Source organism: Merops nubicus, unplaced genomic scaffold (genome assembly GCF_000691845.1).
Source record: "Merops nubicus isolate BGI_N331 unplaced genomic scaffold, ASM69184v1 scaffold1300, whole genome shotgun sequence".
Taxonomy (NCBI): Eukaryota; Metazoa; Chordata; class Aves; order Coraciiformes; family Meropidae; genus Merops; species Merops nubicus.
Window position 1 is genome coordinate 18,749 of NW_008580730.1, and position 27,137 is coordinate 45,885.

At 35.1% G+C, this 27,137-nt stretch overlaps 1 protein-coding gene across 1 annotated transcript in view; it reads left to right on the forward strand.

The window, feature by feature from the left end:
• The window catches only part of ARHGAP5 (Rho GTPase activating protein 5), a 37,525-nt gene extending 10,597 nt beyond the window's left edge, over positions 1-26,928 (forward strand). Inside the window, exons 2-6 of the mRNA XM_008936380.1 lie at positions 2,943-3,090; positions 15,118-15,195; positions 16,599-16,730; positions 18,782-18,887; positions 24,486-26,928. Of these exons, the coding sequence (XP_008934628.1) occupies positions 2,943-3,090; positions 15,118-15,195; positions 16,599-16,730; positions 18,782-18,887; positions 24,486-24,816 (795 nt within the window). The 3' untranslated portion in view covers positions 24,817-26,928. The remainder of the gene's footprint in view (positions 1-2,942; positions 3,091-15,117; positions 15,196-16,598; positions 16,731-18,781; positions 18,888-24,485) is intronic.
• Positions 26,929-27,137: the final 209 nt, after the last annotated feature.

The following is a 27,137-nucleotide window of genomic DNA, read 5'->3' on the forward strand; positions in this document are numbered from 1 at the left end:
AAGTGGTAGTCAAGTGTGTGGGAGGTGGAAAAGTGGCTGAATCTCCTCTTTGATAAATAAATTGTGATGGTAGTTCTGCTGGGATGGAGGTGAGAGGGGAAAAACAGGGGAGCTTCTCTTGGACAGAGAGGACTTACTAGAGTGAGCAACCCATCCTTAAAGTGGTTTGATAGATAGATTTGGGCAGTAATGTGGTTTTCTAAGTTCATGTTAAAAGGTTGTGTTTAAGTGTGTTGTACTCTCAAGACTCATGGCTGGCTGAAGCCTAGTTTCTCTCTAGAAGATGAGCACTGCTTAGCTGATTCCCTGGTACCTCCAGTCAAGAGGGTTGATCCTGAGTATCTTCAAATCTACATTTTCAGTTTGATGCCTTTTATAGTAATATTTCTAGTTTTGAAGTCGAGAACTGAATGCTGCCATGCGAGAATAGGTTTTCACATTTACTTTGTCTTTTATTAGGCAGACTTTGGCTAATCTTTTGCAACACACGTTTCAGTGATTAACTACCATAATTAAAGCAATATTGCAGGTAAATGCTTTTGCCTTGTATTGCTGATAGCAAGTTTGGGATTCTCGGAGTTAAAATGCTTTCCTGCCAAAGGACATATGTCTCAGCTGGAGGCTTGGCATTAAAATCTGTTAGGGTATGAAGAGAAGTTGTCTTTGGCAAGAACGAAATGGTGAAACCTATGCTGGAAAGCTCAAGATTAGTGCAGCAATCAGTTATAAAAAGCCCACAGATTATATGAAAACTAAGGACTTCAGGTTTATGGTGTTGGCCTTGTGTTTTGATTACTAACATGAAACAGTGCTATGTGAAACAATGAACTTTTTGCAAGAATTAACTAACAAAACTTTTGTGCTGATTCTTGTCTTCTCTAACTTGGTCCCTATTAATCCTTTTTTATTATGATGTGTAGAAGAGGTAAACAAAATTGTCTTTGTGCCTAGAGAGGTGCTCACTGTATATGAAGTATTAGGTGGCCGCTGTATTGTGAAGAGTAGGTGTATTGAGCAGAACTATTGAACTAAAAATAGCTATGGTAAAACCATAATCTCTTCACCAAAATCTAGGCATTTTGAAATTTTTCCCTTTTTTCAGGTCCTGTTTAACTAAATGAAGCATTTAATGTTTAACAGTGTTTTAATTCATATATTATTTCCTTAGAGAACTTAACTTTAGACAGAAAAGGTTATTTTATTATCCTGAGTAGCAGATTTAAAAAGTTCCATGCTATGACTGGATCTCAAAACCTGCCATTTCCTCAGAGTGAGGAACAGTTTAAAACAAAAAGCTTTCACTAAAGCTTATTTTTGTTAGAAGTAAGACCTGTTTTTTTCCTGAAGTCAGTTGATCTGTTGACAAAGATCAGGTCTTTTGCACAGTAATGTGCCTTTTCTTTCACAATAAGTACTATGATTGCGAAGTCTAGACATGCAACTTAACAGTATGAAAGTCTCAAATCAGGAAATAATATCGTGGGTTTTTAATACTTTAACATTTTGTTATTGGTTTGCAGCATTTTTTTGTGAAGATCACATAGATAGCGTTATTTGCAGGAACATTTTACTTGCACTGTCATTGGAGAGTTTATCCACTCCCATGCCTCAAAAGAAAGAGAAATTGAGAGAGATCTTTTGATAAATATTGGACAGGAGAGAGACATGATACATAATGATAAATAACTGAAAAAGATGTTGCCATAACTTTGCCTTGTGAAAACCTAATAGCATGCTCATGGAAGAGCCGTGCAACAATTGTCTTCTACTTTACTTTTAGGTTAGTTTGAAAAGGACCTCAGGGGTGTGTGTGGGTGTGTGTTGTTTTTACCATTTGCAGATTGAACTGACTATTTCAGGTAGGCAATTCATCTAAGAAACTTTCATGCTGTTTTGAGACTATAATACCATACTTGATATCTCAGTCCTTTACAACCATTCTTCTAAACACAGGACAATTATTAGAAAAAAACCCATTCTTTATTCTGGCTTTGTGGACATATATTTGATATTTCATACTATATCCAGGTTTTCTATACAGATAATAATTAGTATTATAATTGACATAAAAATTATGTAAAATCGTAGTTTATTCCATTAACCAGATTGCTTTCCACTTACACCAACAGAATTTGTTTATATTTAATTTTCATATGTGAATATTATGTCTTAATCAAAGAGACACACAGTCTTTTTCTCTCTGCTATGTCTGAAATACAATCTGCGTGTTGCTCCATTTATTCTAAGATGGTGGGGATGTGCACTGGACATTCTTGGGGGGAGAGGGGAGAAAATTTAATTTGGTTTTGTATTTTTCACTGCATTAATGTATGTATATTTAAAATGTTCTTTCATTCAACATTTGACAAAGATGTTTTCACTGAGTTTTACACGTTCTTCAGCTACAGCTTGGCCCTTTCAGCTGCTGCTTATCTGAATTGGCTGTTTCTGGCACAGTTGCAGTATAAAGATGATGTATTTTCAGTGAGATGCATTCAGAAGACACACGATTTTTTTTTTTTTTTTTTTTTTTTTTGTGATATGACACTTTACAATCTCATCCTAAAAATTTCTGTAGAGGTGTTGTTCAGATGTGGTCGATGTAGATTTCTTTACAAGTGATGCTGACAGTTTGTATATAAAGAGCTTGCCATAGCATGCTAAACAAATAGTGCACTTATTTTGTTACTGTAGCCTTTCAGTTGCTGGTGCATTGTGTCATCCTGTTCCTAAAGTGATAAAAAAATGACCAAATATATTAGAAGTTACATGAATGCTTTGTATCCAATGTATGCTATTTTAATAGCACTTTATTTTTGTTGTTTGCCAGAGAGGAATTTTAATATCTGATAGATGTGTCATCTGTTATTACTGAATGGTTGCAATATGAGTTTGTTAACATGCTACTCGAACATTAATTAAATAACTCTGTTTTATTGCAGCTAAAAAAGAAAACTAAGCCGTTGAATCCTCCAATCCGTAGAAACTGGGAGAGTAATTACTTTGGGATGCCCCTGCAGGATCTGGTTACACCTGAGAAACCGATACCTCTGTTTGTTGAAAAATGTGTGCAATTCATTGAGGATACAGGTAAGTTAGGAGAGCTATGGGAGGAAACATTCTCCCACTTTGCATAATGGGTAAAGCCTCTCATTTTCTGTTTTAAAGTACTTTTGGAATTTCATTCTTGAAATAAATAAATATGGGAAAAGCACATTTTAAAAGTAGTCTATGTTATACAAATTGTATGCTTAATATTTGATGTTCTTTTGTCTTTATTTATACAAGTATTTAATTTCTTTTTGACAAGAATTTGAAGTTAACATTTGTTTCCTCTAATGAAAAAAAAAAAACCCAACTACATCACTTTCTAGTGTCAAACGATTTTTAACCCAGTGCCATTCAAGTCTTACTTGACTCACTGTTGCCCCTGTATTTTACCTCATACATTAAAAAGCTCTGAAACCCACCTTTTTCAATTGCAGAAAACAGGTACTTGGTGTGGCCTAATTAGCTGGCTTGCTTTATTTTGCTGAAAAACATAATTTTCATTTTAGCTTGTTACAGAAACATTTCTTTTCTAAATGTGTGATTCCACATTAAAAACGTTAAGCAGTTTGGTTAACTTGTGGATTTCCAGCTTAAATTATTAACGTATGTGTTTTGCACTCCGGTGAAGTTTCACAGTATGGTTTTTATCTTTCTCCTTTCTCCCTGGTTGTGTTTGTTCCTGGTTTCAGCCTATTTACTGTGTGACCATGAGATGAGTAGGATGATCTTACTGGTCTAACGGAAGATACATTTAGGAGCGGGGAGTAGTTTTGAGCTTTGGGTGTGACCTGTGGGTGGGGTTTGTTTGTTTGTGGTTGTCTTTGGTGTTTTTTTTTTTTTTTTTTAAAGATGGGAGAGCACTGTTTTTTGATTAGTGGTAGATCTTGCTCACTCTGAAGTTGCATAGATGCCATATTGCTGTATTTGAAGCAAATGAGCATGAAACCAGCTGACTGGAGCTTAAATGTGAGCAGGACCATCTTTTGATGGGTGTCTGCAACTTGATATTGTTTGGCAGAAAGTAAAACAGCACCTTTTTTCAATGTTTTCTTAGTTCTGTAATATAATTTCCGTTGTAAGATGACAGTAAAAGTTATGGCGAAAGTGAGGGGTTTTATTTCTTAAGCTAACATTCAGTTTTATTCTCATCTGTAAGAGTAGTGTTTCCGGAATACAACAGCCTAATAGTTGTTTTTGAAGACTTATATAATGTATTATTGTAATCCAAAAAAATTAGATGAAACCTCAGATACTGATCTTTTGGAAGGCAGAGATGTTAGTATAAATCTGTCTTGAACCTTTGCCTCCTATTGATTCTTTGCCTGAGGGTAAAAGCTGTACTTCGCTCTTGCTTTTGGTTTCCCCACCTCACCCAGGAAACAACAAGGAAGCAGGAAGACGGGCAAGGAGTAATAGTGATATAGGCAGTTTAGTATATTTTGTTTGCCGTTGTATGTAGTGGGAAAAAAAACCCCAAACAACAAGACAAAACAAAAAATGAACCAGAAGAAAACAACATAATTTGATGAGTAGATCACTGTTTGAATTTGTGTTCTTTACAAATACCTACATACAGTTACTATGTACTTCTATGTAAAACATTCACCAGTAGTGAAGAACAAATGATTTTTTGAAGAATTTGTAGAATCTAGAAGTAACATCTTAAACAGGACCATATTTAAATTTGTAAGAATAGTGTCAAACAAAATTGTAAATCCAGATCTAAAGAAAATATTTGCTTAGAAGAGTAATATTGTCTGTTGTCTGTTGATTTCTAGTATTTCTCCAGAGGATTTTCACCAGCTTATGGAATGAGAGAGCAAGCGCTAATGATGTGGAAACCTGATTTGCTGTCTTGTTTTCATCATAATCACATATGATTATGATATAAACGCTTTTATTCTCCTCTAATGACCTGTCTTTGAAGAATAAAATGTTTAATTAAGCTGATGATGAGTTAAAAATGTGAGGGGCTCCTCAGAAATGGTGACTTAGGAGGCACTGCTTTTCCTTTGGCTGATTGAGTATGGGTTAGTTCATCCGGTGATGCTGCTGTGTAGCTACTGAAAGCTGGAGAATTTTAATTCGGGCTGCAGGTGTAAGCTGGACAAACATGCCATCTGCATGCTTTGATTTTGTCTGTGAAGGTAGCAGTTGGCTTGCCATTTCTTTTAAGCACCCATTGAAGATGGAATAAAACCTCTGCTTTTGATCTGAATTACAATTTTCTTTCTCCTACTCTGTAAGTAGCCTCCTACTCTGTTGGTTCTTCTTTTCAACTTCCACACTTGTCTGTGGGAATTTTATTTTTTTATGTGTATTGCTTTTATATTGAGTTAATACTCTGTAGGTATTTGAGTTTCAAGAAATGTTCTGATAGAACATACTTGTTCCTTTGAAACATAATGTTCATTTGCATTGTCTTCAAATCCTATACTAAGATAAACTCACATCACTGAGACTGAGAGAAAATTCCACAAATACTTTTGGAGATGATCAGTTCTGCAGGAGGCAAGTTGGGATCTGTTTGCTTTGGGCTGGAGTCCAGAGTGGTACCATTCCTGTTTGATAAAGCTGTTGTATGAGCCCTGGGGAGACACCCAGTACTTCAGCTGTCTCTTAGCAGGTCAGTCTACTATCTGAACTGGACACCAGTGTTTATTATCATTGTCTTTTTAATCAAGAAGTGCAGTCTTTTCCAACTCCTCTTGAAAGAGGCCAGTTGGCAAATTTCTGTTACAGAGGACATATTTGTTTAGTACTTGTTTAGCTTTTCCTGAAAAGGTACTTTCATGGGGTTGAGCTCCTTCCTTTTGTGTCACCACGTGTGATTTGCCGTGTGACTGAATAGCAGGTTTTTTGCCAAGGTATGATTAATCTCAAATTGAAGGGCTAGTATGTTCCCTATCTCTGTCTCATGAAATTATAGGAGACAGTACTTTGTACCCAGTCATCTAGGTTGTGATGGAGGCTAGAAAGTACAAAGTGTGAAAAAAAAAAAAAAAAGTTTTCTCTGCTTTGTTTTGGATGCTTAGATGAGGAGATAATATCAGGAAGGGTCTTTGAAGATTCTTGTTCCACCACCATAAATCTTTTCAAAATTGAGTGCATGCAAAAAATGCTGTCAGATTTTTGTTTCACCAGACTGTTCTGGGATATCCTCACAAAAAGAAAGCGTGCATTAGTAGAGCAGGGAGAATTTGGAAAAAAAAAAAGTAAGTAAATATGGGAGCTGAAATTTCTAGCCTCTCATAAATCAAGGAATTTTTCTTTTGAAGGAGCAATATAGATCCTGTCAGGGTTAAGGAAGATCTGGTAGACATAATGGAGCCTAAGTTAAGGTCTAGAGGTGTAATTATTTGTTGTGTGTTCCAGTTTTTAATTTGATATTTTTCAACAAGAAGTTATACTCTGAACTGGTTTAGCTTTATGCAGTCAGCTAGTATCTGGTTTTGAAAGAAAATCTAGGACTTTAAACTCTTTGGAATCTTTTTAATAGTATTGGAAGCAGAAACTGAGGGAGCACAGTGGTTAATACTTGAGCAGATCTAAACCCAGTAAATTTAATAATGCTGTCACGTCTGGAAAGCTTGGCTAAATATCATACACAAAATTTGCTTGTATCTCTATGCATTGTTCCCGATGATAGGAAAACCCTGTCTCTATTCAAGCCTTTCATTTTTGAATTCACTATAATTGTAGCAGGATGAGTAATCTCTTGGTTGGTTGTCAGAGCTCTTCCTTGTTGGTTTATCGAACAAGATGATCAAAAGAATTTTTATCTTTCAGGTAAGTAACTTGATAATGGTGAATTATCAAGTTTTCCACTAAATGTCTTGGCAATAACGTATAATATTTTCAGGAAAACTTTTTTTTGTAAAGACAGCATTATCTCACTAGATGAACACTTTTCTGTCATTAGTGACATGCCATAATGTCTAAACTCCTGATGTTTGTATGCTTTTATCTGTCACATTCTGTGCAAATTGGTATGTAACTTGCTCTAGAAGGGAGCTACTTAAATTAGCTTTTTGCCATTGATAGTTATTTTCGGTTAGGGGATTCCAAAAGAAGATTTTGATGATACAATTTTTCTGGTGTATTTTGTTGCTTTCTCCTGGTGGACTGAATAGAAGGTCATTTGGTTACATGACTTGAAATTTTTTTTTTTTTTAGTGTATTGCTTTTCTGCACACTACATTTATGAAAATACATTTAGCAGGGAAAATAGAGTTCAGTTTATATTTTCGGAATTTTTCAGTGGCTGTTTTTGTGTAGAAGTAATGGTGCTATAACAAGATGTGCTAGGAAAAAAAGATCTGCTAATTTTTAAAAATATTATATCCTATGCAGAGTATTACTTTTTTTAGTAGAGCTCATTTTTTTTTCCTAAATGTAGGCAGCAGAATTGAGATAATTTTTGAAGCTCAACTGTTTAACTGTATTAACAGTATGAATTCTGTGTTACTCTAAGTTATCATGTAGAGAGTAAGGAGGATATTCTGATACTTGTATAGTTTTGTTTGAGAAAGAGGAATGCAGGTTTCTGAAGGTTAATTGAACGTTTAACTTCAATGAAATGTTGGTACGATTTGAATTTTATATTGCAATACCATGTAGAAATATCCATTGTATATCTAACTTTTTAAAGTATGGAAAGCTTATATCTTTATGGCCAGTTTGTAGCTTGAGTTTTTGTCACATTTTTACAATGTTTTACCTGTTGCAAATTCAATTTCAACTACTGGTAATGTGTTATTCAACATGTAAGTTGATTATTTTGAACTTTCCTAAACTTCTAATTTTGGCAAAAATTATTTATGCTAATTGATAGTATGTGAGTGATATTTAATATTTCTGCATTTATTAAAACTGCTGTTTTGGTTTTACTTTTTGAGTACGTCATCATGCAATGGTGAAAAGCTTGGTATAAATTACATTTCATTCTGTTTACCAAGGAAGGAGTCACCAAATTAATATTATGAATATTAGCACAGTTTTGCTGTTTTGAGTTTAGCTCTTGAATCTATTCAACTCTAATAATAATAGCAGTATTTTAATATTATTTTTCTAGAGGCTTTCAAGCTTTTTTCAAAATGCTTGTAGAATATGGATATCCATGTACTTCATTGACAAGGCTACAGATTCCATACTTTGTAGAAAATTGATTGCATTAATATAGTGTTAATTCTACATGAAACAATCGAGGGAAGAGAATCTGTTTAGAATAATATGTACTTTAATAATTTAGTTACTCAATTTGTGCGAGACAAGGTATAGAATAAAGAAGAAAATTATTTTGGCAGAGCCACATCTTATTTACTCTCTCACATGGTCTCTGGAGAGCTATAGGTGAAATTAAAAAATTTGTACTGTGTTGTATATGTACAATAATTACTGCTTTTTATATTTATACCTTTCTGTAATGCTATTAAATTTACAGTTTTGGAGGTAATTGGAGTAAAAGAGTATTTGTGAATTTCCTTCTCACCTAAGTTATACCCAGACCTTTTACATCGAATCTGCCATGAGGCCAGACTTTGACATTGAAAGTATAGATAATGCAAAGATTGTCTCCAGAGAATGAGGATTGGGTAGAAATAGGCAAAGAAAATAAGTCAGTGGTGCTTTTTGAGGTAAGAAGGTTGGTAAATCATTGCAAATCTGTTCATAGGGGCTGCAAAATCCAGAAATTCAGCTGGATTGTCTCCCTTGTTATTCAGAGAGCTTGGGAAAACTCGGGGCTTTTGTAAGTCTGTTCTGTTGGATAGAGAGAACAGAATAGGACAAGAGTGGCCAACCCCCTTGGCCTAGTGTATGAGACCCAACATGAGAAAGAATGTAACAGCCAGTAAGAACCTCTTCTGCTGTATGCTTCTGCCACTTTTCATTTTGGGCACTTCTCAGACATTGCTGAATCAAAAATCTTTGTGTCAAAACAAGTGCAAGACATAGAGCAGGACTATACAGCTAGGAGCAAGGGAAGGATAGAAACAGTGATTGATGGGGCTGGAGTTAGACCATCTTTTTCAATCATAATCATCAGTTAAGTTAACTCAACTGCCTATAAATCTATAAGTTTAGCAAAAAAATTCATAGGCCATGCTTCTGTTAATCTTGATTCTGGATAGATACAGTAAAAGTAGAGTTAAGTAGCCCCACAGTATATTTTGTACCCTCATCAGGTTTGTGACTAATCCTAGAGTGGGTGGTGTAGATAATACATTCAAGGCCAGGTCTTCTGTTCAGGGAAATGTAGAAAAGATGGAGGAATGGTACAACAGGAACCTGAATGGAATTCAGCTAGGACAAATGCCATGTCTTGCAACTAGAATTACAAGGGCTAAATTTCTGCAGCGGTACACGCTGAGGACTTGACTGGCTGGTTAGCAGTGCTGCTGGAAAGGATCTGGGGGTCATGGTGGAGAAGAGGCTAACCATGAGTCAGTAGTGCATCCTGCCTTCTCTGACTGTCCCAGCAGAAGGGCAGGCACTAGAGCAACAGAAGTGGTTATTTTTTTTCACTCTGCTCTTGTGAGGCATTGTCTGAAATACTACAAGAAAGATGTTGAGAAACTTGCATGAGTCTAGCAGAAGAGGGTCAGGGACTGGAACTCCTGACCTGTGGGTTTGTTCAGCTTGAAGGAAAGGCTGAGGACATACCCAAAAGTGGCTCCCATAGCTTTGAGGTGGTTACTGAGAAGATGCAGCCAGGCTACAGTACTGGAGTATGTGGCAGGAGGATTAGAGCAAATGTTCATTAAAATATCCAACTAGAAAGGAAAAACTCTTGTTCTGAGGATTATTTAAGCACAGGTTCAAGTTGCCTGAAGAGATTGTAGGCTCTCTGTCCTTTGATATACTCAAGCACAGATTTAGATAAGCAACCAATCTGAATTCACCCTTGACCATTGTTTGAGCAGGACATTGGTAGGTGATCTGAGGATCTTTGCTGTGATAACTTCAAAACTGGCATAAAACAGGTTTCAGTAGTTAGGAAACTGTACACCAGTTTGTTTTGCAATTTAGGAATTAATCTGTGGGGATGAAACCCTGTCCAAACTTGAGATGAGGGAAGAACAGGCATCAGTTGTTTCTCATAATGGAAGACTGAATACCAGACAGATGGAGGAGGAGCACATGTGTTAATTTATTAGTGTGTGAGAATCACTGGAAACTAAACAAATATGTTTTGAAATATTCATAAACACATGTTGTGCAGTTGAGCTGTATGGCTAATTAAGGTGTCTCTTCAAAGGAAACATCATGGCAATTATGAAAAGAGTTCCTAAACAATGGAGATAAGAGCAAGATGTCAACATCTTTTGGAGAGTATTTAGAATACTTCTGCTGCTTTTCTTATTCTCCGAGCGTTCTGCAGGCCCAAAGTGACCAAACGGCAAATACACCTGGAAAATTAGTGTGTCTTCAGATGTCACCCCTTTTTAATGAAGTAAAGAGTGCACCTGCATTTTCCTAGGCATGTTTATCGTGTCTTATTAATTGAAGTCTTTTATTCTTTTTTTTCTTTAAAATGGACAGGCCGTGAAATAATGTGATTGAGTGACATTTCATAAAATGATTGAGAGCTTGTTTAATAATCAGTTAATGTAAAATATAGAAATGTTAATTCAGCATTGGATGAGAGCTTTTCTAAGTATTGCATATTTTCTTGTGCTTCTTTTTACTGATCTTTTCAGTGTTCTGTCAATTATTTTATTACAAGAAGCAGTAAGACACTTATTTTTGGTTCTTGTTTTCAGTGTGTGAATTCCATGTCATGGATCTTTAAATACCAATATTAATATGCACAGATAAGAACACATTAAATGTATTTTTAATTTTAAATGTATTTTTATGTTAAGTAAATTTGGTGCTAGACTCTTAATTGAAAAGAGTTTGAATTCTTCGCTCTGTAATTCCGTGTATTGTAGGTGTACTCAGAAATTACTGCTCTGGACCTGTAAGGTGGCAGTTCCTTTAGGTTTCTGTAGTCTGGGTAGCAGAGGGGTTGAGAAGAGATACATCTGGTCAGTCTGTGGAATAAAATTACAGTATGATATAGACCACAAAATTTACAAAGGTGAGTGTGGGAGTGATGGTCTCAGCTGTTGTAGTGGAAAATGATTCCTGAAAGGTTCAACTGGAAGGGGAAGGAATTAAACTGGGGAGAGGCAGACTTGCTGTGATTGGGTGGCGTGTTCAGAAACGTAGACAGAACGGTGATAGTGAAACCTGGCTACAGATATCAAATTGGCAGATCCTGTGTGACTTTCCAGCAGGCTAAATATTAGTATAGCTGTTGTCACTTGGGAAGAGGCTTTAAAATCATCATAGACAGCTGTTTGAAAACTTCGACTCTCAGTATTTGCTAGCAAGCAAGCAAAATGAATAAAAAAAATTTTGAGACTGAGTGACATGGGGAAAATCATGCTATTATTTAATTGCACGCAGTTTTGGATTTACAATCTGGATCAGCCTGTCCTAGAGTAGAAAAGAATTTTAAAAAAATACTGCGTATGACAATAATAGTAATTTTTAGATGGAGAGGGACTGAATTGATTAGCTTAGAAAATTTATGAGGAAGGGAAATAATATAAGTTTTAAGAACAGGTGCTGAGAAAGAGTAGAGAAGTTACTGCTTCTTGTAAATCAACAAAAAAAGGTTTATGAAACTTCAGGTACTGAGCATAAAACCAGTGTGCTTTCATGATGTATATTCTTGAGTTACAAGTAAATTACTTAAATGGGCTTGGACAAGTTAAGGATAAATACTCGAGTGGCTATTACAACGTCTTACACAAAAGCCTACATAAGCCAATCTGCAGGAAGCTGGCAGCATATACCACAGGAAAATTGCTGCTGTTCTTTGGTATTTTTTTGTTGTTATTTTTGCTTGATCTGTTTTGTTTCTCTCCTTCTCTTCCTCTCTCTCTTCTGAAGCATATACTACTTACTAGTATGGAAACTGGATATTGTACCAGATAGTCTGTGGCCTGCCCTTGTACTGAAGTTAGTATGTTCTGTGGAGGAACCAAGAGTTGTGACATATATTGGTGCCTAAGAATGGAAGTGTCTTACAAACCACATATGCATATAGGTGCAGATCCACCTTGCTCTTTTTTTTTTTTTTTTTTTTTTTTTAAATATTTTGAAGTCCATGAGTAGTTTCAGTTTCAGATAGAATGGAACCTTGGTCACAACAAGCAGCACAAAAGAAGATATAAGAAGAGAATTTGTTAGGCACTAGGAGGTACTTAAAGCAAGGAATACTTTAGACAAAGAAGATAAACTCTGTTTTGAAGTAAGTACAGGCTATTGTGACAAGGAGGATCTAATTCTTTAAACCTAAAGGTGTAGTAAAGCTAGTGGGACAGAGGAGGAGCAAATAAATCGGATGATTCTTACACCATCCATTGTGTCCAGTAAGGATATCTTGAAAATTACAGTTGAACCAGAAGGAACGTAGGACAAGAACATAGATAAGATTCAAAATAAAAAAAAATCAACAGGCTTGCAGATGCAGGAATTGAATTTTTATAAAACATCAAGTTAAAAAAAAGTTGCATGCTTTCTCTTTCAACATGGATATACATTAGATGCACAAGAAGTTGAAAAGCTAGAACTGGTGAACTAGAGTGTCTTTTATTTGTTGAAGACCTTGATGTAACAAGCAATGCAGAGATCTGGTTGGATAATAAAAAGGTAGAATTAAAGCATTGCTTTAGACTTGTAGCTGTGTATGTGTGCACAAACAGATCAAACGTGTCTCCTTGTGTGCTATATGTAACTGCATAGTAACAATTGACCAATCATTTAATGAAGTGTTACTTTCTAGAATATACAAGTAAGAAAAAGTATTTTTCCTTGAGGGCTTCAAAAGACTAATTTAGTTAGCTTAATCCAGAATTGCAGCACTTAGTTATTTTTAGAAGTTGCCTAAATTCAGTAGACATCTCGTTGTTGAACATGAAATTTTTTTTAAATTACTGTAAGGTGTCTTTTTGTGTTTCTTGGAGCTGTGCTGGTCTGAGCCAAGAGGTATCTACTACATGAATGAAAAGAAAAAGAAAACAAAACAACCCCAAACACACACACAAGAATAAAACCCAAAATAAACAAACAAACCCCTCCAAAATCCAGATATTGCAATAGAGCATCTCTGGCTCCAGGACAGCCTAATTCAAGTATTAAAGGTCTAAATACTCGTGCTAAACAGTGACTGGATCAGACTTTTCAGAAAATGCTATTGCAGCACATTCAGTTCCTTTTGTGCAGAAAGCAATTGAATAGCAGTTGAACAAAACAGAATACTCTGGGGCTGTAGGGTCTCAAAGTGAGAAATCTCTCATACTAAACAAAACTAATCTTGTTCTTGTTCTTATCTACCAGTGATTTTTTTTATTATTTACTTATTTACAACTTCTGGAAGAGGAATGCAAAGTGTTTCTGTGATAACATGTGGCATGCTCAAGGTATTCTTTTGAAGACAGGTTTGAAACGCCTTCCAGCTGTGGAAAACAGTCACTGAAAACACTTTTTGCCTTGTGTCAGCAAATCATACCTTCTGGTGCTTTTTGATGACATCAGTAAATGAGGCTCAGGGTTTTTTTAAAACTACTTAGGTGTATATTTTTAAGAGAAAACTCTTGGCTATGGATTTGGACAGCTGAATAATAGGTATAAAAGTTTATTGAAGAAAAGCTTATTAAAATAGCCTTGATGTAGCTAGTAAAGAGTTGTGTGATTTGTCAAGGATTAAGAGGGGAGATTTGGGTTAGGAGAATTGATATCAAAGTAATTGGTATAAATTTCCTAGCAGTCTGAAGCAGTTAAGAGCTTTCTGTACTTTGAGCCTTGTAGCAGGATTACTAGTGTTTCTTGGTATGTTAACAGGCACACTTGGTGACTTTGGTGTGACAGAAGAGTTACATGTTGATCTGGTAATCTAAAATGCATTCAGTCACTGAGCTGTGATGGTAAAAAGCCAAGTGATTTCATAAAGCTCTCAAACCTGTGAATTTTTAAGTAGAACCATTTACCGTTATGGAGGTCTAGCATATAGATAATTTTGCAGCAATAAAGGTAATAACTTGGAGAATTATGGAACTAAAAACTGCTTTTTTTCCTTAATGGGTTCTAAATTAACATGGGAAAAGTTCTTGAGTAGTGGTTTCATTAGCAGGATGGGTACCTTAGTTCAGATTGTAGCTGTGGGCAAAAAAATCAGCAATATGATGGGAAGAATAATCACTGGAGTGAAGTGAGCAAGTAAGTGTGTGTGTTCACACATGGTAAAGGTGTAATTTTTTTTAATGGTGTTTACCTAAAATAGCTCTGGTAATTATGAGAATTCCATAACTCATGGTAAAACAAAGTAATAATGAGAAGCCTGGAGAACCTCTGCTTCCTGTTGCCCCTTAAAGAAAGACTTGTAAACAATGTGATAATATACCTTAGAAATAAAGTGACGAGAAATAGATGCAAAGTTTATAAGATATAAATGGTAAAAAGGAAAGTATGTTAGAAGATTAAGTCTGTCTCATACAGCAGTGTGTAACATGAAATTGAGAAATTGGGAATTAATTACAAATGCTTGATTTTTCTGCAGAGTATTTTGTTAGTGTTACTGCTTGCCATACTATGTTGCTATGTCCAAATTGTGAAGAGTTTTTAAAGTAAATTCTGTGGGTACCAAACCCCAGAATGAAGATTTTTCATGGTTAAAAAAAAAAAAAGATGCAAATAACAATCTAGTAAAGATAAGGAAGTGAATAATTTTTGGCTAAATTATTCCACAAATGTGTGTGCTCAGGTTATTATCCTACAATATTGTTTCCTCTTACTTATATTAAATGGAATACTGGACTCAACAGACAACTTGTATTTTGTGTTTTGGTAGTCCTGTGTCGCTATAATGGTTAAAATGTTACTTTTGGGGCAGTTAGGGTTTGCATTCCTCCTTTTGGTTTCTGAATTAGTGATTATGACTGACTGTTTTCCTAGATAGTATATAAACTTTGTTTTCAACATTTTTTTTTTTTTTTTCCCCCTTTCTTTTCAAAGGATTATGTACTGAAGGCCTGTACCGTGTAAGTGGGAATAAAACAGATCAAGACAACATTCAGAAACAGTTTGATCAAGGTAATGATGGATTTTATTATTCACAGCCAAAACAGAATTTGAATTCGCCATGGATTTATCACGGTGCAATACAAGAGAGCTGCACTTTCAAACTGACTTCCATACCACTGCATATGTAATGCTCTGTTAAGTTATATTGGTATAGTCCATGTTATTAGCAGTGAAGCTATGTATAAACCAACGATGGGCTATAATCTTGCTGCAGCTGGCTTTAAGTGCTGTTAATATACTTTCTAGTAGGCGTTCCAGTGTTTAAGGGAGTTTAAATGCTGTCCTATCTGTCCTTGTGTTGATAGTTCATCGGTCCTAGACATAAAGGCCTTCACTTCCCTCTCTTATCACCCTCAAATGCAGTACTTCCTGATACTTTATTGAAAGCTGTCTTGAACAATATGGATTAGTCATTAAATCTTGACAACAGATTTTTAACAAGCTTTCTCATGCTAGAATATACTTGAATGTGATTGGTAGATTATGCTGTTTGCTTTGCTGTGTTAAACGAGAGAGTCAGCATTTTTTTTCCTTTCTGTTTTCTCATTTTTAATTTATGATCTCTGCTGATATGTCAAAATGAAAACACTTCTTAAAAGTTCTTGGGTATTAATCATGAAGTTGAGGCTGTTAAAAATGGTGTAATTCCTTCCTAGATAAGGAAATTAAATGCACTAGTTTTTTATGCTTCACTATGCTGTTTCAGATAATCTGAGTCTAATGCTAGTTTTTTCTTCAGTCACCTTATTAAAGCACATTCCAGAGTTTGAGGTGAACTTTTGAAAAGTGACTTTAACATTTTCAGATTTTCAGTCTTTAAATACTTGATGCTCTGCAGCTTACAGTGCTTCCATCTCTAGCCTTGGTTTAAAAATTATGTAGCATGACTATTACAAATTTCAGTTAAAAAAATACCTCTAGTTATAAAGCATCTGTCATGTGGGAATCTAGCAGTAGATTATATGGCTGTGTGTGGTCACTGTTATGTTGTTGTCCTTTTCTAAAAGGCTTCATGTGGTCACATGAGTAAAAGTACATGAATTCTGTGAATTGTTGTGCCCTGTACCACTTTTTAATGAGATTTTGGGAAATAGAATTTAAAACTGATTCATAGGCAAAATTGATTAATCAGAAGTCAGTTAGTGGCAAGTAGAAAAGTGTTTAAGTCTGCATGGAGAATTAGACAACTTGATTTTTCTGATCTTCTGTTTTCTTTTACTGTCAGATTTTCTTAGGTGATTTCATGTGGGTCAAAGCGATGGCAGCTTATCTATAGGTTCACCTTTTTGTGCATTTTTTCACAAATGTTTGGCAACCTTTTGAATATTTTATGAAGAAAATAATTTATTCAAAACACTGAGGAATGATAGCTGTAGGCTTTACTTACACTACTGTTTAATTTTGTTTTACAGATCATAATATCAGTCTGGAGGCTATGGGAGTAACAGTAAATGCAGTGGCTGGGGCACTTAAAGCATTTTTTGCCGATCTGCCAGATCCATTAATTCCTTACTCATTGCATCAAGAGTTGCTAGAAACATCAAGTAAGTAAAAAACAATCTTGTCTTGATCTAATCGTGTTATATTGATTGCCCTTATTGCGGTTTTTACTTCCTTGTAAGTTGAGAGGGCTAGCTGCACTGAGATTTTTTTAAATTAGACATGTACATTTCATTATACTCTTTAAAATTAACAGAACTATATAATAAAAAGTAATAGGTTATTTTTCTAAATAAGTTGTGGCTTATTAATTCTTTTTTTTCTAGAAAATTTCAATTGAGAAATCTACTTCTTATTATCCAATTCTGTATTAGTGCTGCATGTGATGAAAGCTCTTGGAACTATATTGCAGTTGTATAACAGGGAAAAAAACCTTGATTTGTAAAGTCTTGCATTCAAAGTAGGCTTTAGAAATAAGGCATGTCTATGGAATATTACAGTAATTCTCTTTTAGTTTTGCTTCACGTTATTTTTGAAGTCCTCATAAGATGAAATGCTTGATTTTGTTTGCTTGCAAACATTTTTTCATACACTTCAAAGTGGAATGACAAAAGTGTTCCCTTCTTTTAAAGAGTATCTCTCTTGTATTAGCAGCAAACTCAGAAAAAGACTGCTATGCATTTTTGCAGGATACAACTGTGATATACAGTGTTCTTAATGCTTTTTTTGTGCAAAACACGAAAGTACTAGTGTATGAGTGTAAACCTAACACTTGTGCCTGGGCTCGCTTAATATACGATCCATGAGAGATTTTGTGGGTTTGGACAGTACATGTAGATACCTATTTCTGGTATTTCTGCTGCACATTTTCTGCTTTTAATTATCTATTTGGGATATATTAGAACATATTTGATGTTATTTCCATGGTACTAGGGTACATCAAATTTCAGTTTTAGCAGTGCAGTCAAGTAATAGAAATGAGCTTGTATTTGTTTTTTATGGCATGAGTCGTAGAATCTTGCAATCGTTTAGGCTGGAAAAGACCTTTAAGATCATGGAGGTCAACTGTTCATCTAATGCTGCTAAGTCACCAATAATGTCCTTAAGTGCCACATCTGCAGGTCTTTTAAATCACTCTATGGATGGTGGCACAACCACTTCCCTGGGCAGCCTGTTCCAATGTTTGACGACCGTTTCAGGGAAGAAATCTTTTGTAATATCTAATTTAAACCTATTTTCGTGCAACTTGAGGCCATTTCCTCTTCTCCTATTGGCATGTTACTTGGAAGAAGAGACCAGCACCCAACTCCTTACGACCTCCTTTCAGGTAGTTGTAGAGAGTGATAAGGTCTCCCCTGAGCCTTCTTTTCTGCATGCTAAACAACCTCAGTTCACTCAGTCATTCCCCATAAGACGACTTCTCTAGACCCTTCAGCTTTGCTGCCCTTTTTGGGACACAAAAGCAGCAGGGAATAGAAGTCTATTCTGCAGAATGTATGGTTCCACAGTACTTCAGTATTTTCCACAAGTGTTTTAGCAGCAACAGTAGTAGCTTTAGTTTTGTTTTCTTTTTAGTTTTACTCGTTATTTTACTCCATAGTCCTTTCTTACATGTTGCTTCTTTCCTCTCTGAAGCATAATGTCCCGTGGGCATGTGAAAATCCCTGTTCTCCTTTAAACAGTGTATTTAAAATAGCTGCACCAGGCTCATTCATATTTTTTTTAATTATTTGAATAACTGGTAAGTTTAAGATATTCTAAGTTCATGTGAATGTCTTCCTTCCCCCAAATCTTTGTGAAACTTCAGTCCAGATAAATCTTAGAGATATATCTGAGTCATAATATTTGGCAAGGAGGGGAAAATCTAACAAAAAAATTACCTGTCATGTTGTTAGTTATGATTCTACAAGCCAACGAGCTGATCAAGTGACTCTTTGCTCTTAAACATAGACAGTTATGCTCAAATACTGGAAAATATTTTTGTTTAGGTAGTCACTTCTATAATAAAGAAGTTATTCCATGCAATTTTATCATATTTTTTCACTATTTATCTGTGGGTATGATATCTGTACCATTTTATGAGGAAAAAGACTTAGCAACACTTTACTCAGAATGTCTTTGTAGATGTGTCAGAAAATGTCACTTATTTCTATAGAAATCATGGATAAGACAGAACGGCTACACGAGTTAAAAGAAATTGTGAAGAAATTCCACCCAGTGAACTATGATGTCTTCAAATATGTAATAACGCATCTAAACAGGTTTAGTATTTTTCTACTAAATTTTTTATTTTTAAACTTTTAACAATTAATTGACTACTAGAATTGAAAATTTTGTGCTGCATTGCTCATCTGCTAGTATAAATGTAAAAAGTGAAACTAGGAGTTAGAAGCTGATTAGAAACGGTTTGTATATTCAGATTGTATTGATATATAAGTATATGACATCATTACTACTATAAAGTTTTAAGACTGGTGTACATAACAAAAAAGTTTGGGATAATAACTGCACCACAGTTAAAGATCTCTTCCTTTTTTTCCTCTTTTCTTTTTTTTCTCTTACCTCCTTTTTATTTCCTCTTCTTTTGAAACTAGCTATTAAAGTTATAGACTAATACAGGTTTTAAAGGACCTGAAAGTCATTTGTCCTAAACCCATTCCTAGCCTTACCCCTTAAAGCAGGGCTAGCTTCAGTCAGAATCTAAAATGTAGCACCCAAACTCCCTGCTGAATAATTAAAACGTAGAACAAAGCTCTAAGTAACAGTAAATTGATTATACTTGCTTCCTAAATCTTGCCTCTTGCATGGAAATCTAATGATTTTCTCTCCAGAAATAATGTTTACTAAAATCATATGATATTAGTAGTTGTATACTACCTCATAATCTTACCCTTTATGTGCACAGGTGTACAATAGTCAGTCATAAAAAACAGGAAGAAAAGGCGACCTTACTCATGTCTCTTTAGCTAAAATGTGATTATTCTCTGAAATCACCAAATGAGATTAACTACATTATTAAAAACAAAGATTGCCAAAGCTAAAATAACTTTTTTTTTTTAAACAAAATACTTGGTTATCCACTGAACTCTCACTTAAGATTAGCTTGTGATTTTTTTTTTTTTTTTCTGTATTCTTAGACACAATTGCAGAATTGTTGCGGTTGGAAGCGACCTTCAGAGTTTTAGTCTGACCCCATTGTTTTTGTCAGAGTCAACTAGAACAGACTGCATAGAACCATGTCCTGTCAGGTTTTCAGTATCTCCAAGGAAGGAGATGCCACAGACTTGCTGGATAACCAGTGCTTGTGCTCAGTCACTCTCACAGGAAAAAAGTGTGTGTGTTTTTTTGTTTTTTTTTTTTTTAAATTTGGCCAGAATTTCTTGCATTTGTTTGTGCTTGTTGCTTTTTGTCCTATTGCTGGACACCACTCAGTAGAGTCTTAATTAATTTCTACACTCTTGTATCCGATATTTAAAACCAATGTTAAGACTTCCCCTGAGCTTTTCCAGGCTAAACAGTCCCATCTTTGTCAGCCTTTCCTCATTTCAGAGATCTTTGGCCTTTGAGTTTCTTCATTGGACTTGCTCCAGTACGTCCATGTGTCTGTTGTGCTGGAGAGCCAGAGCTGGACCCTGTAGTCCAGATGCGGCTTTCACGGTGCTGAGCAGAGGGGAAACATCCTCTCTCTAGACATTGCTGGCAGCAATCCCAATGCAACCTGGATGCTGTTGGCATTCTTTGCCACACAGGCACATTGCTGGCTCATGTTCAATTTGATGTCCTCCAGGACTTCCAGGTCATTCTCTGCAGTGCTGCTTTTCAGGCAGACAGTTTTGTGTGTATACACTAAGCTTTTCATGATGTTTAAGTTGTTAATTGTTTCAGACTACTCTGTGTGGTTTTGCAGGTATTTGTAGTGATATAACCGAGCATATGGGGACAGAAGTGAGACCTTTTATATTGAGTCAACAGAGAGAGTGTAGTTGGTCTGCTCCAGGTTGGAAAGGGTCTTCTCTTTTCACTGAACATACAAGACATGTTAGAATTTAGGCACCTCCATCACATCTATGACTTGTTAAAGCTGTATCAAGTTTTTCCATTTTTCCATTGCAGTCTTGCCAAATATGAATTCAACCCTAAAATATAAAATTACATCAATGGATATAATTATTATATGCATTTGTATATTACAGAATTGCAAGATGTCCTTACATGTATCTAAAGTAAAACAGGACATCTCAAACTTGCACAGTTATTAGTTACCTGAAATGTTCTTAATGGATTTGGTATTCTTGTCGAGGAGTGGCAGTCTCTGAATTGTCAGGTCTTCAGCTGGTCACCTATTTACATAGCACAGCTGAATTCACAGTGTCAGGTACCTGAACTGCTGCAAATAAAAGCTAAATGTAATTTAAAAAAAAAAAAGCCTGAATGGGTTCTAATGCCTGCACATCTATAGACAAATGAAATACATAAAGCACAGAACTTACTGGAGAATGTAAGTGATGTACACTGGCCTTTGCTGTCCAGTCTGCTCTCTTTTAATGATGACTAATACACATTGTGGGTGCTAGTAGCAAAGTAATCGTTTCTGAAGGAAGAAAGGCTGTCATTTTTCATCTTGTTTGCAGTGTCAGGTAGTTGCATTCCCTTCAACAATAAAACCACTTGAGCATAAGCAAATGCATGTATATATAGAGAGGTAGGTATGGGTGGATACAGGATCTTAAAGGGGACTTGTAACTAAATTCTTTACAGTTTATTTTTAAGAGATTCATTTGCAGTAAATTACTGTTAGTACATCATTGAAACAGAAATATTGTTCATCAAATGAATCGTTCATTAAATGAGGTAAAACGCTCTTCTATGTGATGGAAGAGTTCTTATCACAACCTGATGTTTTAAATGCTTTATTTTTACATCACATGCCATTAGAGTAGGAAAGGTGGTATTGTTGTATAGTTAATGGTGGTTGGTGATTGATACTATTTGGACACGTCCACAAGCATAGGACTTGGTTATTGAAACAAAAAATACAAGTATTATCCAGACAAGTTTGCTATCAAATAGAGAGGCCAGTAACCATGAGAATGTAATAAATGGCAACAGTGAGATAAATTTTTCTTTAGTGTGATAAGCACTTTTCAGAGCATACTAGCAATCTAATTGCAGTTCATTAACTGTGAGTAGAAGTGAGTTTCAAAGATGGAGTTGAAACAAGGCAGTGTTGAAGTGATGTTGGCTCTCTTGATACTGGTTGTGTTTTATATTTGCTCTTTTGATCATTACTCCTTTATACATAAGGGCTAATATAGCATAATATGCTTCTGAAGTCTGGAAGGACATAGGTGTACAGCTTTTAAAGGCTGATCATAGAGTGGTTTTACAGCCTGAAGATCGTGAAGAGTTTGCAGTGAAGGAGGGGGGTGGCAGGATCAAGAGGAGCAGCCTCTTCATTTTTCATTTCAAGTGAACATAAAAGGTGAATAGACATTTGCTAATCACTTTGAAGAAGATTCTGAAGTTTGCTAGGAGGTGGCATACTGGTTGAAAGGACAGAGGTTAAGTTGACACACAGAAGAGAATAAAATTGATTGTTGATTATGTTTAATGTAAGCCACAACCAGGAATGAGGTGCAGTGCTCTTCTCCTTTTCTCACTTCTAGCCATAGTTTCCCACAGCTTCATTTGTTGGATCTAGTGATTATGCAGCTGCAGCATGTTCTCATGGAAAACAAAGACAGGGGAAATTTTGTTTTCTATACAATACGCTATCTGATCTGAGACACCCTGTGGCCATCCTGTGGTCTGATGCCAGAATACTGGTGGTGAGGGAGAGCGAACAAGGGAGGAATGAAACTTCACTTGAGTCCAGAGCAGCAGCAGCAGTCTACAACTAGATAGATCAGTGTAGATTTAAGAAATAGTATGAGAGACAGCAAGAAGTGAAGTCATTACAAGGGAGGAAAAAGGTGCATGAGAACACCAAACATGCAACCAAATCGTAGAAGTACTTAAGGGTGTCACAGGATATATATTTCAGACCATGAAACTGAAGGAAGCCCCTTGAAAGTTTCTTAGAATTGAAAGCAAAAATTACAGGAAAAGACAGTTTCTGCAAAATAGGTCTGGCTTTTCTTTCAGTTTTATTACATGGCAGGTGCAATTTTTCCCTGGTTTTATAACTTGCCTTGTTGTAGTTTGTCTAATGAAACACCATTATTGAATTTGAAATCCCTTTTGGTCTTTTTCCTTGTACTTGTTTTAGGGAAAAGGTGCAGACAGTGCTGATTCAAAACTCTGACAGATTCATTGTCTTGTCACAGTGTCTTACACTTAAATTTTATTCTGTTCTTGGCAATTTTCACTTACTGTTCTACTCTAGAGTATAGTCTAGGAGGAATTTAAACACAGAAGAATTCGGTATAGGAAGGAAACTCTTGAATAAAAATGCTAAACAAAATGCAAGCTTGCATTTATATTTTTGGGTTCTTTAATCCTTAAATGGAAGTTAAAATGTAATTCAGGAAGGAGATTATGAATATTAGTGTCACTCAGAAATAGTATCCATATATCCTTGTGGCCAAACTTTTTCAAAACAGATTGGGGCAATATTTGTGTACCTTCACACTATTTGGAATAAGTAATGTGAATGCTAAAATGGAAGTATAGCCTTCATAGTTACCACTATACATGCATTGTAAATGAGTGAAAATATTTTCTTATACCATTAATTCTAATGTTTACTATGACTTTCACAGTTTTTGAATCTATGGACTGCAGCCAGCTGTCAGAAATTCATGCAGTCTGCTGTTGCTAATCATCAAAATCATAACTGACAAGTTGCTGAAGTTTTTTTTTTCTGTCTATTTCTGTAGGACAATTGCAGCTTAGTTACCTGTGCTGTCTGCTGTAGTATAGGCATTGCATGTTCCCAGATGAGTCTAGATAAAAATGATGCTACTTTACAATGTGGAGTGTTTTTTAGAAGGCAAAAAAGTCTGGCTTTTTCTAGCTTTTTCTCTGAAAAGCAATGTGTTTTTTTTTTTTTTTTTTTTCTGAGGAGGAATTTAATTGTAGATGCTAAATTCAGTAGCAGGATGGTTTGTTGGGTTTGCTGTTTGGTTTTTTCTTGTGGTAGTGTTGTAATGACGAATTCAGATCATAAGTCAAGAACCTGTTTCAGCCCCTGCTTTAAAGCAGGAAGCTTCTAGGAAGAGAAACCCAGTTGGAAACCTTTACCTTACAATGGAAAAATAAAACAACTACTGTGTGGTGATAGTAGTGAAATTTCACCAATCGTGTTCTTTACAGTCTGGCTAAATTCTGTTGCTAGCTGGTGTGAAAAAGCCTGCAGAGATGTGCTTTAATCAACACCTGTTTTTGGGGGGGGGGCTTGTGTTTATTTTTAACATGTGATGCCTTTTTCTTTTGAGTGTCATAGATGTCAGCTAATATCTAAGTGTCCTACAGTAAGAAGCCATTTCTATCATTTTTCTTCTAGATATTTTAATGGACAAAATTTTAATTTTATGAAGCCCTGTACATAGGATAGAAAATTAGATTTTTTTTATTTTTGTAACTTCAAAATACCAGTGGATTTTTAATTTCTTTCTTGATTAAAAGCTTAATCAGATCTCTTAGCTATCCAAATCTGGAAAAGTCATGCCTTCTAAATTTTCTTCTGCCTAATCTGTTAAAGAAAAAAAAAAAGGTTATTTTAATGGATAGCTGGAGGAAAGTAATAGAAATCTTAAAATTGTTTAACAATAATGCTTACAGTTAGAGAGCTATGAAAATACTTGTAGTTGGTTTCATACTGGGTTTAATTCATTCTGTGCATGTTGTTCTCATTTCAGGGTTAGTCAGCAATATAAAACCAACTTTATGACTGCTGATAACTTATCGATTTGTTTCTGGCCTACTTTGATGAGACCTGATTTTGAAAACAGAGAGTTTCTTTCTACCACCAAAATCCACCAGTCGGTTATAGAGACCTTCATTCAACAGTGTCAGTTTTTCTTCTACAATGGAGAGATTGTAGAAGCACCGAACCCAGTGGCATCTCAGCCACCACCCTCCAACGCAGTGCAGATGGTGGAACCAATGGTTCCTCTGCAGTTACCACCACCACTGCAGCCTCAGCTGATACAGTCACAATTACCAGCAGACCCTCTTGGTATTATATAAGTAGAAGGTGATTGCAGGCAGCCTGGCACTGGACAGTAAAGATGAGCTATAGACGTGCATGTTTCAGGATACAGTAATGTACTTCATATTTATGAAAAATAATTCCCATCCAGCTGATTGGACATCTTTTTGTTCTATCCCGTACTGTGTTCCTCATTTGTACACACTGCAGATGAAAACTATGTGATAAGCATGACTGGAGAGGTTTAATTTTTAAAAGCAAAAATAGCTATAAAGTACAAAGCTGCTGCTGCATGATACTTATTGCAATCACTATATCATTCCTGTGACAGTTTGTCACAATATATTGTGAATAAAATTTTTCTATAGAAATTTAATGATTTAAAAGATTACATTTATGAAACATTCAGTGCTTACAGCCTGCTTTATGGCTGTTTTTGTTATTTAACATGCTATTTTTGGCAATTTATTCACATTCAAGCGTTCTGTGTAAACAACGAAAGCCCAGCTATGGTTTGTTTTGCAAGCTCCTGGCTACTTACATGACGGTATGCTTAGGATGGTTCATGGAAGAATGCAAAATGCACTGTTGAGAGTTTTACAATCCCTCACCATCCATCTTTACTTGTAAGTAAACCTGTGGACAGTTTGTTAAGGGTGGGTGAACTTGCTTATTATTTCTTACAGCACAATACCAAGGACATGCTTGTTGTAAAAGTGAGTTTCAAATACTGTACAAAAATTTTGATGTTGCCTACTTATTTCTCTATGTTCCATTACTGAACTAAACATTTTGTAAAACTGTTAATTCTGTAAACAGCTGCATGTTTTAAAAGATCATTGATGGTCTTGTAAACTTAATCTAATATATTTTAGATATTTTAATTTTTCCCACTTGGGAATACATGTAGTGTTTAGAAAATAGTTCATGACATTTTCATATAAGGTTATATAACTTTTCATACATAAACATTAATTTTGTTGTAGTAAAATTCTCTAAACCAAACAATGTTTTAATCTAGGACTTCAATTAATCTATTCTTTAAATCTATTTTTATGTGACCCTTTAAAGATATACAAAAATGCATTGCTAATACATAGCAATAAATACTTTGGGTACTGACAATTAACCTCTTTGGAGTGTGTATATATAAAAATCGCATAAACTTGTATTCATATTTTTTTCCTGTGGTATGCTGTACTAAAAATCAAATGACTGATATTTTTGTTCCACCACATTTTTAAATTATCTTTTTTTTTCCCCCCGTTTGTTTTACTTTTACATTGGTACTGATTTTGCTGTAAAAGAATGCTGCTTAATTTAAACAAGTCTTTTGGTTAAATATTTTGTTAGTTCTAAAAAATTTAGAAGATTACAAATTGTAGCAAAGGGGAGACCATAGATAAACACTACCTGTGAGACTTTTCATAGCAGCTTTTTTTTCCTTTCGTGCTCAAAATATACCGTTTTAGGTCTGCAAAGAAGAAAACAGTTTTGGCTCATTCAGCTGCTAGAATGTTTTGTGTAGTTTAAAAAGAAAGCTTTATGATGGTCACTGTTGTAATCTTCTCTTATAACAAGATTTAAGATCGTCTTGTATGTATTATAGTAAATAGATGATTTTGAGAATTAAGGCTTTTAAGAGTTTGATTTGCTCCTTTTTCCCAAAATAAAAATTGCCTTTTCCACTTATGTCCTAGGTATTGTACTTCTAATTATGACTTGGATTATCATTCTAGATTACTACGATGCCATAAACCCAGCTGCTGTTTGAAGTACATGTATATTATAAATTATCTTGATATTGTGTTATATTCTTGCAAGTAATTATCTTTTCTAAGAAAACAAACAAAAAAGAAAAGTCAACCCTATTCCTATTGCAAAGCACACAGGAATTAATAGTACAATAAAGTCTGTCCTGTAAATTGTAGCATTCTTAACTTGTTCTACTTCACCTGTTGTCTATATAGCTTTTATTTATAGTTGTAAGTCTTATCTTAGCATGTCTAGCAAAGAAAATGAAACTTCAAGAGTTTTATAAACTGTTTCTAGGTTGCTAAAGAATTTATTTTTCTACTGTATATGGTATAGACAAAGCATCACGTGTACAGGAAACGAGTCTATTTCTAATAGAAGTAAGCTTAAAAATAAATGCCGTTCATATCCATATTTAAAAGTTCTATCTATAAAATATCTCCAGTCTTTGTAACGTGAATAATGTTTTAAACTTTATACAAATTCCAAGTTGTTTGCCATAATGTTTAACTATCTTTGCGTCCTGATTTCTAGAGTAATTTACGTTCCATTCCATGATGAACTTTCCTGTTGAACTTGCCATCAGAAGTATTTCCAGGATCGC